This window comes from Cyrtonyx montezumae, unplaced genomic scaffold (assembly GCF_038088225.1).
Source record: "Cyrtonyx montezumae isolate F1298 unplaced genomic scaffold, pur_monq_1.0 scaffold_30, whole genome shotgun sequence".
NCBI classification, from domain to species: Eukaryota; Metazoa; Chordata; class Aves; order Galliformes; family Odontophoridae; genus Cyrtonyx; species Cyrtonyx montezumae.
The window spans coordinates 2,748,719-2,766,920 of NW_027072035.1; the positions used below are offsets into that span (position 1 = coordinate 2,748,719).

At 42.9% G+C, this 18,202-nt stretch overlaps 1 protein-coding gene across 1 annotated transcript; it reads right to left on the reverse strand.

The window, feature by feature from the left end:
* Nucleotides 1-10,926: 10,926 nt before the first annotated feature.
* On the reverse strand, nt 10,927-16,753 carry KCNV2 (potassium voltage-gated channel modifier subfamily V member 2). The gene is made up of 2 exons (XM_065744148.1): nt 15,296-16,753; nt 10,927-11,349 (listed from the first exon to the last, which is right to left on the reverse strand). Exons 1-2 carry the CDS (start codon nt 16,733-16,735, stop codon nt 11,071-11,073), a joined length of 1,719 nt encoding a protein of 572 aa, XP_065600220.1. The 5' UTR covers nt 16,736-16,753; the 3' UTR covers nt 10,927-11,070.
* Between the last annotated feature and the right edge of the window lie 1,449 nt (nt 16,754-18,202).

Here is an 18,202-nt window from a genome sequence, read left to right on the forward strand (position 1 = left end):
AAGAAGGGATGGGCAACTTTGAGAGGATTTGTTCAGACATCCAGAGAGAAAATTAGAAAAGTAAAAGCTCAGCTTGAATTCAGTGTGGCCATTGGAGTGAAAGAGAACCAAAAATTTTTTATAAATTTATTAACAGTAAGAGGAGGGCTAAGGAGAAACTCCACCACTGCATCCATCACTGGATGCAGTGGGGAGTGTGACCACTGAAGAAAGGGAAAAGGCTTAAGTTCTCAATACTTTATTTACATCTGTCTTTAAAAGTCAGAACTATTATCCTCAGGGTACTCTACGCTCTGAGCTGGAAGTGTGGGATGGGGAGAAGAATAAACTCCTCCATGATTCAGGTGGAAACAGGTAGAGACCTACTACTCCACCTGGACTGTAACAAGTCCATGGGGCCAGATGGGATCCACCCCCAGGGTACTGAGGGAGATGATAGAGATGATTGTCAAGCAGTTTTTGACCATCTATCATCATTCCTGGTCAACTGGAGAGGTCCCAGAGGATTGGAAACTTGCCAACATAATTCCCATCTACAAGAAGGTTCATAAGGAGGATCCAGGGAACTACAGGCCTGTCAGCCTGACCTCAGTGCCAGGAAAGGTTATGGAGCAGAATATTTTGAGAGAGATCACACAGCATGTGCAGGACATCTGGGAGATCAAGCCCAGCCAGCATGGATCCATGAAAGGCAGGTCCTGCTTGACTAAGTGAGGTGCCTCGTGGATAAGAGGAAGGCTGTTGACATACCATACCTAGACTTCAGCAAAGCCTTTGACGCTGTATCTCATAGCATTCCCCATGAGAAGGTGGCAGCCCATGGCTAGAACAGGAATACACTTTGCTGGGTAAAGAACTGGCTGGAGGAGTTGGCTCAGAGAGTGGTGGCAAGTGGATCCAGCTGATGTTGGGTCACAAGTGGTGCTCCCCAGGTATTAGTATTGGGGCCTGCCCTGTTTAATATCTATATTGATGACCTGGATGAGGGCATTTTGCTGGATAACTGGGTTAGATAGCTGGGCTGAGGGCAATGGGATAAAGTTCAACAAGAGCAAGTGCTGGGTCCTGCACTTTGTCCACAACAACTCCAGGCAATGCCCCAGGCTTGGTGCAGAGTGGCTGGAAGACTGAGTGGAAGAAATGGACCTAACTGTGTTAGTTGTCACTTGGCTGAAAGTGAGCCAGCAGTATGCCCAGGTGGCCAAGAAGGCCAATGGCATCCTGGCTTGTATAAGAAATAGTGTTGTCAGCAGGAGCAGGGAAGTGATTGTTCCTCTGTACTAAGCTCTGGTGAGGCTTAAGAATTATGTTTAATTTTGGGCCATTCACCACAAGAAAAACATCGAGGCTCTGGAGTGTGTCCGGAGAGAGCAACAAAACTGTGAAGGATCTGGAGCACAAATCTCAGGAGGAGCAGCTGAGGGAAGTGGGATTATTTAGTCTGGAGGAGGTTCAGGGTAGACCTCATCACTCTCTACAACTACCTGTAAGGACACTGTGGTGAGTTGGGTATTGACCTCTTCTCCCACATAAGTAGCAATAAGACTAGAGGGAATGGCCTCAAGTTGTACCAGGAGAGGTTTTGGGTTGGATATTAGGAAAAATTTATTCACAGAGAGTGGTAAGTACTGGAATGGTCTGCCCCAGGAGACAGTGGAGTCACTGTCCCTGGACGTGTTTAGGAAATATTCTGACATTTTTCTGAGGGACATGGTTTAGTGGGGAAATACTGGTGGTAGGTAGACAGTTGTACTGGATGATCTCAGAGGTCTTTTGCAACCTTTGTGATTCTATGATTCTAAGACATCTTCATGAAATGTCTTTATGATTTACCTTCAAAGGAATGAAAAACTATTGAACATGCAATTTTACATTTCAAATTGCATGACATTTTGTTAGTCATAGCCTGGACATGACAGAACTCTTAGGCTCTGCCCAAGAATCTATGCTTCTGACCAGCAGCTTCATTGCAGCTCCAATGATTTCCCTTTACCATGTCCTCATCAATGACAGACATCAAATGAGATCTTGTATTTCTTATTTTATACAGCATTGTGCCATAGTTAGAAGATTTTGCTTTTGTAGATGAAGATTCAGCTTCATAGTCTCTGCATGTTAAACTCAGCTTTGATGCTCAGGTATGACCAAGTTCACACTGTAACCAGACCTTAAAATAAAGTTATATACAGACCAAATGCATTATACACCATAACATCTCTAGTTACCTGACTCCTTCTGCTTTAGATGCACTTTGGGTGTTTGCCCTTGATCTTGCACAGTTCTGTCATCTTAGGGTCCACTAAAGTAGAAAATGTATGTCTGCTTCAAGACAGTGAGGTGCTGCTCAGGCTGCCCTTGCTTCAATGGATAGGCTCTTGCTTTCTGTCAAGTAATTTTCATCATAACACAATACCTTTTTTCCTCTTTCTCCTTTTCTCTCTTTTACTTTTTAACTGGTTTCCTACATAAAGCTTTTTATTGTTGTTAATTTTGTTTTTAATGGAAGCAAAGGAAGATAAGCACAGTAACTGTTTAAACCAAGCTGATTTTCAGATTATTTTCTTCTGGTCAACATTCTTTGGTATAACTGAATGATCTTAAGAAAGAAGAGGCTGTGAGTAGAGTCCAAAGTTCATGAATGAAGCCTGAAGCACTGTATTTTAACAAAGGAAATTGCATTAAAGCTGGACTGACCACTGTTCTGGTCAAGGTTCTGTATGGCTGACCACAATCAGAAACCATATTTATATATGGAAGTTCTTTTTCAGACAGTAATGCAAATACGTGCCTATGGATAAGGCACATATCCTTTAATGCTGAGCTTCATATGGTGGGTCTGATTTTGTGGGAGAGTTTGAATGCCAAGTGGAGATGATGGTTTGTATGTAAAGAAACACTGGCATGCACATGAGGAAGTGGCCTCCCTCACTAACAAACCGAAGCTACAAACCAACAGGCATTTCCATATTTCCAGAGGGGAAGAAACTGGGGAAAAGCAACTGGTGCAGAAGGAAAAATGCCAAAGGGACTTGTGTTACAACAGCACTAGTACATTGGTGCTATTACAGCTGCACAAGAGCAGGGGAGACTTGTGACAAGATGCAAAGCAGGAGAGGGGTGCTTAGAAGCTTGTGTGTCTTTCTTTCTTCTTCCCCAGCCCCTCTGGTGTCAGATGATCTGTTAACTGTTACTTTTCAGTCCAACAGTGTGCTTGCTGCAACATAAGCCACCAGGATTTTTCTTTCTGCTTCTACTAGTGGCTCTGACCACTTGGGTTATTCACTCAGCTGAATCAGTTTGCAAACCCTTAAGAGATTTGTGCGTGGCGCTGCTGAATTAATTTCTATTAATGATCTGATAATATTTGCTAAACAAATGGAGCCTGCTTGAACACCAGAGCATAAGCTAAGCAGCAGAGTTGCATGAGTGGGCAGCAAGAACCCTGGTAACAGTCAGCACCAGACCTTCCCTTCACAGGGGATCACGTCAATCTCCTGGGCTGGCTCAGCTTCACAGCCAAACTGTTCTCCAAATCTGTGTAGAAAATGGCACTGGTCTCGTCACAGTGTGGCGTTATAGCAAAGCATGCACCCGCAGAAAATCAGCATTATTTTAAACTCACCATGCCTCCTAAAGCAGAATGAAAAGTGGTTGAGAACAACTCTTTGATTGTTCATGTTTCATCCTGTTAATAAAAGCATCTGTACTGATCTAAAATAGAATTACAGAATCATTGAGGTTGTAAAGAGCACTAAGATCATCTAGTCCAACCATCAACCCATGGCTGTGATCACTCTATGCAATGTCCCTCAGTGCATATCTACATGTTTCTGGAACATCTCCAGGGATTGTGACTCCACCATCTCCCTGGGCAGCCTGTGCTGATGTCTCGCCACTCTTTCTGGGAAGAAATTTTTCCTAATACCCAATTTGAACCTCCCCATGAAGCAACTTGAAGCCATTCCCTCTCACCCTATCACTGTTACCTGGCTGAAGGGGCTGACACCCAGCTCACCACAGACTCCTTTCAGGAAATTGTAGTGAGTGATAACGTTTCTCCCGAGGCTCCTCTTATCCAGAAATGATCAATTCAGCCTGAAGTTAAGGGAATTTTGTCCTTGCTGGATGATTTTCTGGTGTAAATGATGGTACTTTTATTTGCTTAATCTGTCTTAGATGTAGGTATACTGAGTATTAACCATACTCCATAACATACACCCTAAATCTGCCCAGAATCAGTTCCCTTCCTGCACAGTGACTTTGTGGAAAGCACTTCAAGCTTTGGAGCTGGCTTTTAGAAATGAAACTTAGCCAAGTGAATCACCAGCAACTCAGGTGTCATTAGACTGAAGATGCATTTAGCCACTAGTAGCAATAACACAAGTTTTGAAGTGCGATTAAATTCTTCCTTTCTTGTAGGCACCCTTGCTGGCAATGCTCCTGGAGGCCCAGGCTTTCGTCATGCTCCGCGCCTGAAGATGCGGTAGAGGAAGCTCATGCAGCACGCAGTGTGCTTGGAGAGACCCTGCCAGCCTCGTGCCTGCGGGAGGCAGCAGTGAACAACTTTCCACGCAGTGACGGCTTTCCCCGGGAGCACCCCTCGCCCCATTGCTGCAGAGCAGCCGTCACAGCCTGTATGTGATGAGGGCGTGTGCCTGAACTCCTAGAACGTGCTGTTTCTGGTTTCTGTTTGTTTGTTTGCTTGCTTGTGTGTCCTGACTGCTTACCCATTAAAATATTTGAATCTTAAGGAGTTTGGATGCCAATCGGACCCTCAGGAATCCCTCAGGAGTCTGACTTTCCTACTGACAAAAGCTGTTCCTGTTATGAGCATGGAAAAGTTCCTTTGCACAGTTGTTCTCAGTGACTACATTCTCATTGCCAGGTTGTCATGTTTTGGGCAGCCTGTTCTGCCAGACCCAGTGAGTTGTATGAGTGTTTGGTGGCTTGATGAACTATGATGGTGATAGGCTGACTCGCAGGCATGTTAGTAGTTTATCTCATTCTTAAATGGGGAAAGTGATTTACTTGTAAATCGATAAAATTGGATTCAGAAGTTAGAATGGCAATACAGACTCATTTGACAGAGTTGAATTGAGCTCTAACCAGTTTTATTTTGAAAACTTTCATCATCTCTGTCTCAGAAAATAGCTGGAGAATGCTATAATTTTTCTCAGCATATTTCAATTAAATTACCTAAGTACATAAAAAGCTCATACATCTGACCTCTCCATTTTTAAATTGAAGATAAAGAGTTGGATTACAATCAAATGTCTTGTAATTTCTCTACTACTGAATAAAGAAGTTTGTTGAAGTTTTGTCAGTGGCAGATAAGCATGAATCAAGTCCTTTTACAGGACATAAAAATGAAACATTCTAAATACTTGAAGGTACTTTTTTAGCAAGTAGGCCTTTTTTCCCCTCCTGGGTTTATTGATGGTCATTATTTTTCTCCAGAAACTTTAAAGCATACCTACTTTATAATTGTTAAAACTATATGTATTTATAGAATGAATATTACCATTTGCCTTAGAAGCCTGGGAATGGCACCAGCTGCATATTAATCTGTGGCTATACACTAGCTACCCCTTTAATTGCTATCTTTGTGAATGAGAAAAGCAAACAGCTGCTAATTTGCATTTTAACAGTGATGTTCTTCTGAGACAAGGATTTGTGCAAAATCATATTCTAATTGGAATACTTTTCACTGTCTCATGTAGGAACAGTCTCTCCAGATTTCCAACATCCCTGCCCTTTGTGGTGTTTGTTTCTTTTTTCTTTTCTTTTCTTTTCTTTTCTTTTCTTTTCTTTTCTTTTCTTTTCTTTTCTTTTCTTCTTTCTTTTCTTTTCTTTTCTTTTCTTTTCTTTTCTTTTCTTTTCTTTTCTTTTCTTTTCTTTTCTTTTCTTTTCCTTCCCTTCCCTTCCCTTCCCTTCCTTCCCTTCCCTTCCTTCCCTTCCCCTTCCCTTCCCTTCCCTTCCCCTTCCCTTCCCTTCCTTCCCTTCCCTTCCCTTCCCTTCCCTTCCCTTCCCTTCCCTTCCCTTCCCTTCCCTTCCCTTCCCTTCCCTTCCCTTCCCTTCCCTTCCCTTCCTTCCCTTCCCTTCCCCTTCCCTTCCCTTCCCTTCCCTTCCCTTCCCTTCCTTCCCTTCCCTTCCCTTCCTGTTTTCCTTTCTTTCCTTTTTTCTTTCCTTTCTTTCTCTTTCTTTCTTTCCTTCTTTCTTTCCTTCTCTCCTTCTTTTCCTTCTTTCTTTCTTTTCTTTTTCTTCCCTCCCTCCCTCCCTCCCTCCCTCCCTCCCTCCCCTCCCTCCCTCCCTCCCCTCCCTCCCTCCCTTCCTTCCTTCCTTCCTTCCTTCCTTCCTTCCTTCCTTCCTTCCTTCCTTCCTTCCTTCCTTCCTTCCTTCCTTCCGAATTCCTTCCTTCCGAATTCCTTCCTTCCTTCCTTCCTTCCTTCCTTCCTTCCTTCCTTCCTTCCTTCCTTCCTTCCTTCCTTCCTTCCTTCCTTCCTTCCTTCCTTCCTTCCTTCCTTCCTTCCTTCCTTCCTTCCTTCCTTCCTTCCTTCCTTCCTTCCTTCCTTCCTTCCTTCCTTCCTTCCTTCCTTCCTTCCTTCCTTCCTTCCTTCCTTCCTTCCTTCCTTCCTTCCTTCCTTCCTTCCTTCCTTCCTTCCTTCCTTCCTTCCTTCCTTCCTTCCTTCCTTCCTTCCTTCCTTCCTTCCTTCCTTCCTTCCTTCCTTCCTTCCTTCCTTCCTTCCTTCCTTCCTTCCTTCCTTCCTTCCTTCCTTCCTTCCTTCCTTCCTTCCTTCCTTCCTTCCTTCCTTCCTTCCTTCCTTCCTTCCTTCCTTCCTTCCTTCCTTCCTTCCTTCCTTCCTTCCTTCCTTCCTTCCTTCCTTCCTTCCTTCCTTCCTTCCTTCCTTCCTTCCTTCCTTCCTTCCTTCCTTCCTTCCTTCCTTCCTTCCTTCCTTCCTTCCTTCCTTCCTTCCTTCCTTCCTTCCTTCCTTCCTTCCTTCCTTCCTTCCTTCCTTCCTTCCTTCCTTCCTTCCTTCCTTCCTTCCTTCCTTCCTTCCTTCCTTCCTTCCTTCCTTCCTTCCTTCCTTCCTTCCTTCCTTCCTTCCTTCCTTCCTTCCTTCCTTCCTTCCTTCTGAATTCCTTCCTTCCTTCCTTCTGAATTCCTTCCTTCCTTCCCTCTCTCTTTTCTCTCTCTCTTTCCTTTTATTTACACATTTGTTTATTTGTTTGTTTGTTTGTTTCTACAAATATTTGAAGGCCTAAAATAAGTAGAACAAGCAACACTTAGGTTGAAAGCCAGGCCATTCATTTAAAGAGTCTGTTTCTTTCTGTACCAGGGACAACGTTTTCTAAGTATGAAGTGAAATATAATGACAGAACATATTTATCTTCTCCATCTATAGGACTCATTAATATCTGCAGTTAGTTAAAATGAAAGATGTGAATGTGGCAGCATTTTAAGTTTTCTAACTTCTTGGTGGTTTGAGAAACCCTGCTTCACCAAAACTTTAGTTATACCAAATTAATGTTGCATAAAACAAGCCCTATTTGCTTATCTTCAGTGGTATTACCCATCTTTTTTGTGTCTAAGCAAATTTTCCCTTGAAGTGGTTACTTGGAAATCTTTTTATTGTCAAAGCCTTATGGCATTTAAGTAATCAAGATTATCAAAGCTATCTTGTCTTATTTTCTAATATCATCATGTAACACTTGGCTGTTTCATTTCACAATAAACTGAAGACACTTTTGATGCCACTTAAAGTCTTCTTGGATGTGACAGAGAAATGAACTTAGGGTCCTTCTCAGAAGGAACCATTTTGTCAGCAGCAACAGCACCACAGCCACAATGGCAAAAATACAGTGCCCAGTTTCAAAATGAGCTGATAAAGGTACACACAGCCCACTGTAGGCAGTCAGGAGATGAACTCCTTACTTTGAGCTGGCTGAAGCATCTAAGCCAATTAGTGTGGTAGGAGCCTCAGGCAGGAGTTGGGTAGGTGGGAGTACCATATCATTATTCTACTGAAAGTGCTGGTACAGACACATCTTGTGTATTCAGAGTAGGTTGCCATTGGGATACCTTTGTTTTAGTCATAATCTAATGGATAGTCAGACTTAAACTTATCACCCCTGCAATAAAATGTGGCAGGCTACAAGGCAGAGGGCTGCAGGGGGTAGTCTGGGAAACAAAACAGTGAGCTGTTGCTGGAAAGCACCTTACTCCACGAAGGACCTGCTTCCAACAAGCCAAGCATCAGATTATTACAAAACCAATTAAAATTCTAACCCTTCCCAAGATAGTCACATTTCTATTTTAAATGAGTTGACAGAGAAAATCACAAGGCACGAAAGGCATCAGCAAGATGGGCTTGGATTTTGGAGAGAGAAGTGGGAAAAGTGTACTGGGGAAGAGTGTGCTGTGGATGTTAGATGTAGGATGGCCATAGTATTTATAGTGGTCAGATTAGATTTGGAAGTATTGTCTTCTGAAGGATAAGAAATTAGTCTCCTCCATGACTTGAAAGCATTTTAGTCTGTAACAGTCATCCCATTGGGCACTGTGAGTCCTGCCTTCACGTAGCTGCAGCATGTGGAGACTGACTGCCTCTTAAGGCTCTTCGTCCTTGTGCTAAGATTCCTTATGTCAGTGAAGACTGAGTATTTGGGAATATTCTGCAGCTTAGTAAGAGCACTTTCATGGGTCTTTTTTGAGTCAAAACCTGTGACACACACCTTTCTGCCTGCTGAGTGCAGCAAACACTAACCTTAAGTTGTACAGTCTTTCCTTCTCTTTTAATTGTGGGTCAGCATTTGGTCAATACACAGTGGAACAGCTTCAGCTGAAGAGGTAGGAAAGACCCTCCAAATTGTTTCTGAACAGTGAGAGCAACAGTATGGAAAGTGAGTGTAAAAATCATGCTGAACTGGTAAGAAAGCACATACTGAGGACATTCAGTTTTAACTCTAGGTTAAAAGAGGAAACTGTCCTTTTTCTCCTGCTCATGTTTTTGTGTGGAGAGTCTATTCCAGTACTTGTCTACTTGAACATGTCCTGAATGTGAGGCAGGTGGGTGGAAAATGGTACTGGTAGTCTGTCTGGGGTCTGAGGCCATGAGGAAGACCAACCTTAGCAAAGGAGGTGCTCATGGTCTGGATTTTAATTTCTGTCAGGAAGCTGCTGAGCTGGATGTTCATTCATGAACATCTCATCTGTGTGGTACATTCCATGTCTTGGAATGTTGGGTGGTCACCAACATCTTTAAATGGATATAACTGAATGGATGTAACCTAACAGACCAGGTTGCATATTGTGAATGAAGCACAGTTCTTGCTCTTGTGTTGTTTTATTTTTTTTCCTGCGACCACTTCACTGAACTGCCATGCGGGTCTGAGAGTGTGACTTCTTTTGTTTTCAAGATACACCTGGTTCTGGTATTGCTTTCAGGATGATGCAAATTCATGCCACCTTAGAGCCAAAGTAAAGGTGCTGCTTCTCAGTGAGTGCCAGGATTGTCTCTGTTGCACTGTGCTTGACACACATGCACGGACATGGCAAAATTAATGACATTTTTACCCTCAGCTATCCCAGGAGTGAACTTCAAACACCATTGTCTCTAGCATGACTGAGCTTTGAATATGGCCATTTACATTCAGCAGAGCAGCACAGAGACAATGTGGATGCTCAGAAATACTAAAATGCACCTCTGCTGTCAGGCTGTTTCACAGCAAGAGTGCTGTGCTGCTGAGCAGCAGTCATTTCCAACACTTCTTTTTATTATTGTGTCTTCTTCTATGTGGATCTTAGTATCAGTTTAATAACTTTCAGATGTATTGTTCTGATTCCTGATTTTTAACTGCTAGGTCTGCTGTTATGTAGAAAGAATATTCCTGATATGCAGCCACCTAATGCATGAAATGTTGATGCTGTTCAGTATTTGTGCTTGTTGCTACTTGTTATGTAGTTCTAGGTATGAGTTTCTCATACACGTGCAGAAGTCCAGCCATGTGAGAAGGCTCACATGGAAATAAGGAGCCTCTGAAGGTGAACCGAGGTGTCAGATGTGTGTCCTTATAGTGGCTGTGTGTACCTTGTCTTTAAATGGCATTTTAATTTGGCTACAGTTGACTGCTGATAAGATCCTTTGCATGAAAACTCTTTATGAGATATTATCTATTACACATTTCATTGAGGGTTTTTTTGCAGAGTGTTTCTCTATCGTCTATGTCCTCTGACAGGCCTATTATTATTTTAACAATTCAATAAACAGATACATTAGATGCTGTAAAATAAAGTAGTTTATCACTTAATCCTACACCTAGAGAAGCTTTTGGTTTGGAAGTGTTTTCAAAACTGATGACATTTATCAGCTCATACTCCAGATATCTCCACTAATTCTTGACATAATGGAAGATGATTACAGAGGTGGTGGAAGAGGAAATAGTAAAACCAGCATGTTGCTCACCTAGGTGTTAATATAGGTGTCACTTGCAATGCTACCTTTGGAAAATATAATCAGGACACTGAAGCATAGCTATCAGTGTAAGTGGAAACTGAAAGCTTAAGGGGTACAGATGCTGCTAATATTCAGGAAAGCATCCTAGGCTATTATTTTGAAAGCTGATGCAAAACCGATATCAGCAATGCAGTCAATACAGTGAGTATTCTGTAAGTTAAATTTTTAAGACTGCCCTGGCAGCAGAGAAGTGGCCAACCCTCAATCACAGCATTTTTTTCCTTTTGCTCTGGTCATTTGTTTTCAGCACGGGCCTGGCCAGTCACAGAGGTTGCATCTTCTTGTGGGTCTAATTCAGAATTTCTGGGCGGTATGTCTGAAGAACACCATTTAGTAATCTCATGAGTATATGAGCCCATGAACCTAACACTGCCAACAAAAGAAATACATATTTATAATCTGAGCCTTGAAACAAAAACAGTTTCCTTGCAAGCATATTTCACTACTTGTTTTTTGTTACTTTCTGCCTTTTCAGTTCTTCTCTAGCTAGCCTGACTGATTAATTTCTCTTCTTTTCTTCTAGCTTCCCTGCTTCAGCCTTTCATCCAAAGTACTGCTATCCATGTTGTGGCAAAGAGCGAGCTCCACCTTCTCCACAGCATTCAGAGATTTTCTTCATGGCTCTCCGCGTGAAGTCCACCTTCCCCCTCTCTTTCTTGAGAGCAGTGTACTCATAGGCTTTCAGCTTGCTGTAATAGTCTGAGAACTTGTTGTAGAGGATGGAGATGGGCATACCGTTCAGGATTATCCCAAAAGCAATGCACAGGAACGCAAACAGGCGGCCAAGGTGAGTTTCTGGACACATGTCTCCATATCCCACAGTGGAGATGCTGACCTACGGGCAAACCAGCATTCAGCTTATTAGCAGGGAGGAGGCATACAGGCACTTATCTCCTCAGCATCTCTCTAGATATGCACAGGGAGCAGGGGCAGTTCTGAAGCTCATGGGAACACATGTCTTCTGTGTCTAAATCTGGCATGCTTATAGAAGCCAGTATTCTGGGACTTACTGTGTAGATTATATTTTGAGTATTAATTTTGATTTTCATCTGTATATATGTATTATGTACAATGAGAAACACATTAAAAGCTATTCGTGAAATGTATTTCTATAATGTTAATAATAATGTATAATAATGTATAAAGTAATAATAATGTATAATTCTTCCAGCACTACTGGAAGAAGTGACCCAGGAGAATGAAGCATATATATAATGATATGATTGACTGAATCCTTGAATGATACAAGGATCTATGGAAAAAAGTGAAGATCTTACTCAAGTGCCTAGAGTTCTTTGCAGACAGTGCATGCATACAGTATGCATATGTTTATAGTAATAAATTTTTTTATCTACCTGGTCTTCTTTATGTCAGAGGTTAAATAAGCATGGTCTCTGCATACTTTCATCAGGGAATGTTCCTGTTTGTTTTATCTGATGAGTACATGGGAAACTTGTCCTGAATTCACCCCTTTGAAGCAGCTTTGGGAGTTGTTGAAAATATTTCTTTTTTTGTTGGATTGGTGGTTTGTAATATATCAGCTTCATATAAATCTATGGATGTTCCTTTCACATGTACCTCATAGAGGTGTTTTTGTTTGTTTGTTTGTTTGTTGCTGGTTTGTTTTTTGTTTTTTTTCTGAGGCTTCAAGATTTTCTCTGTTCAAATTATGTATCTATGAAGAGGCTTTGATGTACATGGGCCCAGTACTGTATAAAGTACTGAAGTAAAATTTGTAAACTCTGTAAAACTGTGTTTTCAAAATCCCTGTATGTTTGTTTATGAGAACGTTTCTTAAAGAATGATGTACAAGCAGCCAATATGAAATAACTCCTAAGTTTTATTCTTCCACTCTACACATGTTTAATTATTTTGAGGTTTGCATTTAGTAAAAATAACTTGTTTTCCTTCATCAGGTAAAATTTGCAGGCTTCTGCAATGTCACACTTCTTTGTATTCTTATTCAAGAGACCTTTTCAGCCAATGAACGTTATTTAATATTCCTTGCAGTATCTAAAGAGTATGTATGTATCTGCAAAATGGTAATATAAAACTTCTGTAGAAATATACCACAGGAAATAGGAGTTTCACTGTAATGCCCTTGTGGCTTTACCTCTGAAATCAGTCTTCAGAAGGTCATGGAGAACAGGCTTCTATCTTATAACATGATAAATAAAATGTTATTTCAAATGAAGTAAGCATTAGGGTACATGAGACAGCACTGGGTAAGCGTATTTGTAGGATGCCCCTTGTGCTTCCTGCAGAATAAAAAGGATTAGTCATTTGGTTTAATGGAAATTAAGTCACTGGATTTGAATGATAATACAGGATAAATATCTCCAAAAATAAATACTGAGATGAAGGCAAGATGTTTATCTCTACCAGCCAGGGCAAAACCATTATCCTGTGATAAGGTTCTGTTCCACTGGCACAGTCTTCTAATCACTGTGACAGTTTGGGAGGAATACTTGTTCTGTCCTGTGGGTCAGACTGCAGATGCTGTTGGATTTTGATGAAATTTAAGTGATCTGTGTATCTCAGTTTTTAATCTCAGTGAATGAATGGGCTTTAAATAAAGTTTTATGCCATAGAATTTCAATGTGTAAGCTACAGCATCTCTTTTGGAGACAGTTGCACTGCTAAAAAGGCATTCATTGAGTAGTCACAGCAGTACCTAGATAACCATGGTGTTACTGCTTGCAGGTGTGATCTCTAACACTTTTGCAGGTATCCTGCTTGTTCAGAAAATCACTGCAAGCATAAGGGAAACCATCACAATTCATCAGCCACTGTTGAAGCAGAACTGTTGGCCATGGGCTCCCCACGAGCTGCCCAGGAGAAGTGTTCTCAGGTAGGTTGGTGATGCTGACCTGCATGCCCTGTACTGTGCCTCCTCATCCAGGATGAGGAGGACTCCTGTCTCCTTTCATAGATTCATAGATTCATAGATTCATAGATTCATAGATTCATAGATTCATAGATACATCAAGCCCTTTTGCCTGGGCTTCCTTCCCTGGGAAATAATGAGGCTGAAATCAGCTACACAGCTGGAGCCAGGGGTGCCCCTGAGCCCTGCTGTATATGCGGATTGTGCAGTCCAGGATCGGCTGCCATGAAATGAAATATAGAAACCCTGCAGATGGCAATGGTCTGTAGAGTGAAGGGGAGCCAAGACACACCCAGATCCCCTATGACTTGATTCAGGCTGCTGTAGACATGCACAGCTGCAATGGCATAACAGAGCTGTTGTTTTCCAGATTTTTTTTCATACTGCTGGCTGTTAGAGAGATTTTATCCCTATTTCTCCAGCACCCAGGATAAAACCATCCTCCATTTTCTGCCAAAATATTGCTGTGGAGATTATAATTGAGAAACTGAAAATCATGAAGATTATCTGCTAAGCATTTATTCACAGCCTGTGGCTCCCTCTCCCAGCCTTCATTGTTAGTCCTGTTAAACCTACAGGTATTTCTTTTGTATTTGCAGCTCATCTTGAAGTATATAACTATCATTTTAATTATCCAATATTCTGAAAAAATGTGGTTAAACTGTTTTAAACTGTTTTGCATGGTTATCCTTGACTGCAAGTGATTCTGAGGTGAGTTTGGGAAGCTGAATCATTCTACCAGAGCTGGGAAGTATTTGAGCAAGGGAGAGGGCCTTAAGCTCTCACAGTTCTGCATTCCTGGTTATAACTTCAAGCCTCCACAAGATGCGTATTTTCCAGCTTGGAAAACACTGTCTTAAAAACATCTTACTCACAACGCAATGTATTATACAGGTCACTGATAGTTCAGACCACAAGGTGATGTGCTCAATTACACATCACCCCAGTGGAAGACACCAGAAATGAGGTCATTCCTCCTTTCTTTCTGAGTATTTTCAGCAGGAGCTCAGTCAGTTACCACCACCCCAGTTGTTTTGAGAGGGACTAAAATCACGCTCTAGCAGAGGACGCAAAAAATATTCAAGATGACATTGACCAGTCGTTCACCAGTCCTCACTTCTGACTGATGTGGGATGCAGACCAACCACCTAGATGTAGAAGGCAGTTTATCCCAGCTCCCTGAGCCACTCTGCTTATTTTGTGTTTATTTCTCTGGAAGTCTGGTGCACAGTAAATAACCACCAGTGTGGATACTTGTACAAATGTATCATGAAAGTGCCACTCAAGGGCTAAAATGCAATGACTTCTCGTCCTAATGAATTTTAATGGCCAGAGCTCTGGAATGGTTTGGACTTTGCCAGTGCGACTGGACTGTCCAGAGTATCATTCAAAACAAAAAAGGATGCCTTACCCTCTTGCAGTTACATGACAGATCACAGTAGGTCTTAAAATCAACAAGAATGAAAGTCTCATGTCAGCCTGCCATCAGCTAGGCTGATATATACTGTTCATTTTGTTTGTTTGTTTGTTTGTTTGTTTGTTTTAACATCGACAATGGAATTCAGTGGAAAGATGCTTCTCTTTGTTATTTTGCCCACTTCTTTAAAAGGCAAGTATTGCCTGCGTTTGGTCAGATAGGAATTTCAACACTGACAGCCTGATTAATTCTTGATTAAAGCTTACAACAGTGGTGAATGAGTGCATGAATGTGTGTGCGTGAGTGAGTGCATATGTCCTGTAAGCCCAGAATTCAGAGCAGATGTTCACTGATCTGGGTCTTCTGTTTTCAAGACTGTCAGCATCTCTAGCATGGGAAGGGAGGGAAGCATAGCCAGGAGGGAGGGAGGGAAGAGGAAGAAAGGGGAAGATCTCAAGGAGAGTTGAGTTTACTTACGGCAGCCCACCACCAAGCATGGGGGATGCTGGTGAAGTTGGTACTGGAGACATCATGCTCCACTGTGTAGACCATGGCAGAGAAGGCGAAGATGCCCATGGCAATGAAGAGCAAAAGGCAGCCCACCTGCTGGTAGCACTGGCGCAAGGTAAAGCCAAAGGCACGCAGCCCTGTGGAGTGGCGGGCAAGCTTGAGGATGCGGAAGATGCGCATGAGGCGCATAATGCGGAGCACTTGTCCCACTTTGCCCACCCGTCCCACCTTCTCAATATCATACTCATGCTGAGAGCCCCGGCCTCGGGGCTGGTCATCATCAGTGAAGCATTCGAGCAGCAGCTGTAGGTAGAGGGGCAGGATGGCAATGAGGTCTACAGCATTGAGTGCGCTGCTGGCAAAACGACGCAGGTCTGGGGTGGAGACCAAGCGCAGCAAGTACTCCAGAGTGAAGAACACGATGCATAGCGTCTCAATGTGCTCCAGCACAGGCCGACTCTCTCCACTCTTCTTGTCTACCTGCTGCATCTCCTCCACTGTATTGAGTGCCAGAGCCACCACAGAGATGAGCACAAAGAAGCTGGAGGCCACTGCCATCACTTTGGCAGTGACAGAGGAGAAGGGTTTCTCCATGAGGTTCCAGAGGCGCCACCGCTGGGGCCCATAGTAGCGCATGTGGTGGAAGAGCTGCTCATTCTCCTGAGCCTCTGCCTGGGAGCGCAGCTCACGCTGGACCTTCAGCTGCTCACTCAGCTCGTCGCGACGCTCCTCAAAGCAGATGCGGCAGCAGCGGGGTGTGTATTTGAGTCGCACACCCCAGTAGCTCAGCTCCTCCAAGAAGCTGCGTGGGCACAGCTCATCCCGCACACGCAGCACCCCTGAAGCATAGAAATTGTACACCAGCTGAAAGACAGCCGGGTCACGATCGAAGAAGTACTCATCCACCTGGGCAGCGTAGTCATCACACAGGCCCAACTGGCAGCGACGATCAGTGGAAGTGGCCAGACGGCCCAGGCGGGTTTTGGGATAGATGGCCACTGCCTGGTAGGTGAGGCGGTAGCTTTGGCCGCCAACGTTAATGTTCAGCACGGATGAAGTGGAAGGTCTGGCCAGGCCCTCAGAGGAAAAGGCTGGAGAGGAAGGAATGGATGATGACAGCTTGTTTTCCCCCTCAGATGGGTCCCCTATTGGCCATTTTCCTTGGTCTTTCTCTTCTTCTTCCTCATCTTCATCATCCACATAATAGTTGTAGTTTCCCTCCGGTCCAAGGAGCAGCAGGGGCTGGGAGCTCAGTGGAGCAGTACCAGAAAAGCCACTCTGCTTGTTTAAACACACACCATCATTATCCTTCCCCATGCTGGGCTGTGTGAGGACACTTGGTACTTCCCTTTCTCTTCCTTTATGTTTAAGGAAAGGAAACTGTCTCCTCATGTTAAACTGCAACATACTATTTCTTCTTGCTCTTCTACCTTATTTTCATCCACCTAGTTGAGAAATTAGCACCAGTCCTTTCTTGCACTAACCAGACTCCCGCTTTCTTCTCTCTTCGCTGGTATCAAGCACAGCAGCAGTTCTGCATTTTTCCTCTTACCAGTTGCCACTCCAGTTGCTGTGAAAGCTCAGTGTGGGATATAGATACATGAAGACTGCTGTTGACTGTTTTAATCTTGCTGACAGGGAAGATTTGAGTGCTTAGAGAAGGGGATTTAAGGGCTATTATCCTGTTTCAGCCTCATCTCCCTTAGGCTGTGACGTGAATGATTATGGATCCATAAACCTATGAAAAAATCAGTATGGAGAAAAAAAAATCCTAAAACTCTATTGATAATAAAAGACATACATTTCCCTAATTCGTGATTATAGGGATTAAGAATAATCTGAAAATGAAAATATCTGAGGAGCAGAGAGAGGAGAGGGAGGGGACACTACTCATTTCATTCATCTACATGAGTATATGGGGGTCTTAGTTCTCCTTAATGAAAATAATCAATAAATAAAACACAGATATTGTGTGGGAATTTAATATCATAGATCTTAACATGTTTTCCAAAGGTGAGAAAATAAATATAATGCCAATTCATTCCTGGTGAGCACAGCTTCAGTCTACCTGGTTGTGGGCTGAGGAAAGCTGCCATCTGCCTGAGCCTTGGGCTGTGCCCTGAGAGCATGTCTCATGCTCCTCTGGATACAGTTTAAGTGAAAAAGGGCATGTGAATGATTTTCTAGCATGCTGTTTGGCTTCAAACTCCTTGAGATTCTGCAAAACAGAGCAGGGTGTAAAGCCATTCTCTCTTGCAGGGAATGTTTAGTAGTGCAAAGCCTACATGAAGTACCTAGCAGGGCAGTAGCAATGCAGTCTCTTTTTTTGGTGGAAACTTCAATCTTAGCCCTGGCAGAACTGACTTCCAACATCTCGAGTAACAGTGAGCATCCTGAATGCCATGTTACTTTCCACAGTGCTTCATCTGAGATAGCATTCCTTTAAAGCAGAAGATAGAGTAAATCTGTATCCTAGCCCCTGAGGTACACTGTGCTAATACCAGCTTGTTACTCTCTATGTATGCAGGCTGGTGTAGTGCAAGAGAAGGCAATACAAAACTGCTAGCTTTGGCAGCACCCTCACTGGTATAGAAGGCTGCAGTGAATATCTGTAGCATCTGAAAGCCCAGTTTTGTTTTTATTGCATTTCAGTCAGGAGAAATTCTTGTTGAATCTTGAACCATCAGAGTGAACATGTTGATCATCCTTGCAATCCGACAAAAGCAGTTTTATTAAAACATTGACACAAATTGAACACTACCCTGAGGCACCAGGGATGAAGGGAGAAAACCTGATTTCAGTCCATGCTCTTCAAACAAATATGCCTTTTCCCAAGTATCTCAGTGCAAAACAATCCCTACAACACAGAAGTCG

Excerpts from the sequence above, each read along its gene's own strand:
- KCNV2 (XM_065744148.1), bottom strand. The coding sequence starts at position 16,735 with ATGTTGCAGTTTAACATGAGGAGACAGTTTCCTTTCCTTAAACATAAA. Across the intron at positions 11,350-15,295 it reads ATGCTTGGTGGTGGGCTGCC|GTCAGCATCTCCACTGTGGG; the intron begins GTAAGTAAACTC and ends GTTTGCCCGTAG.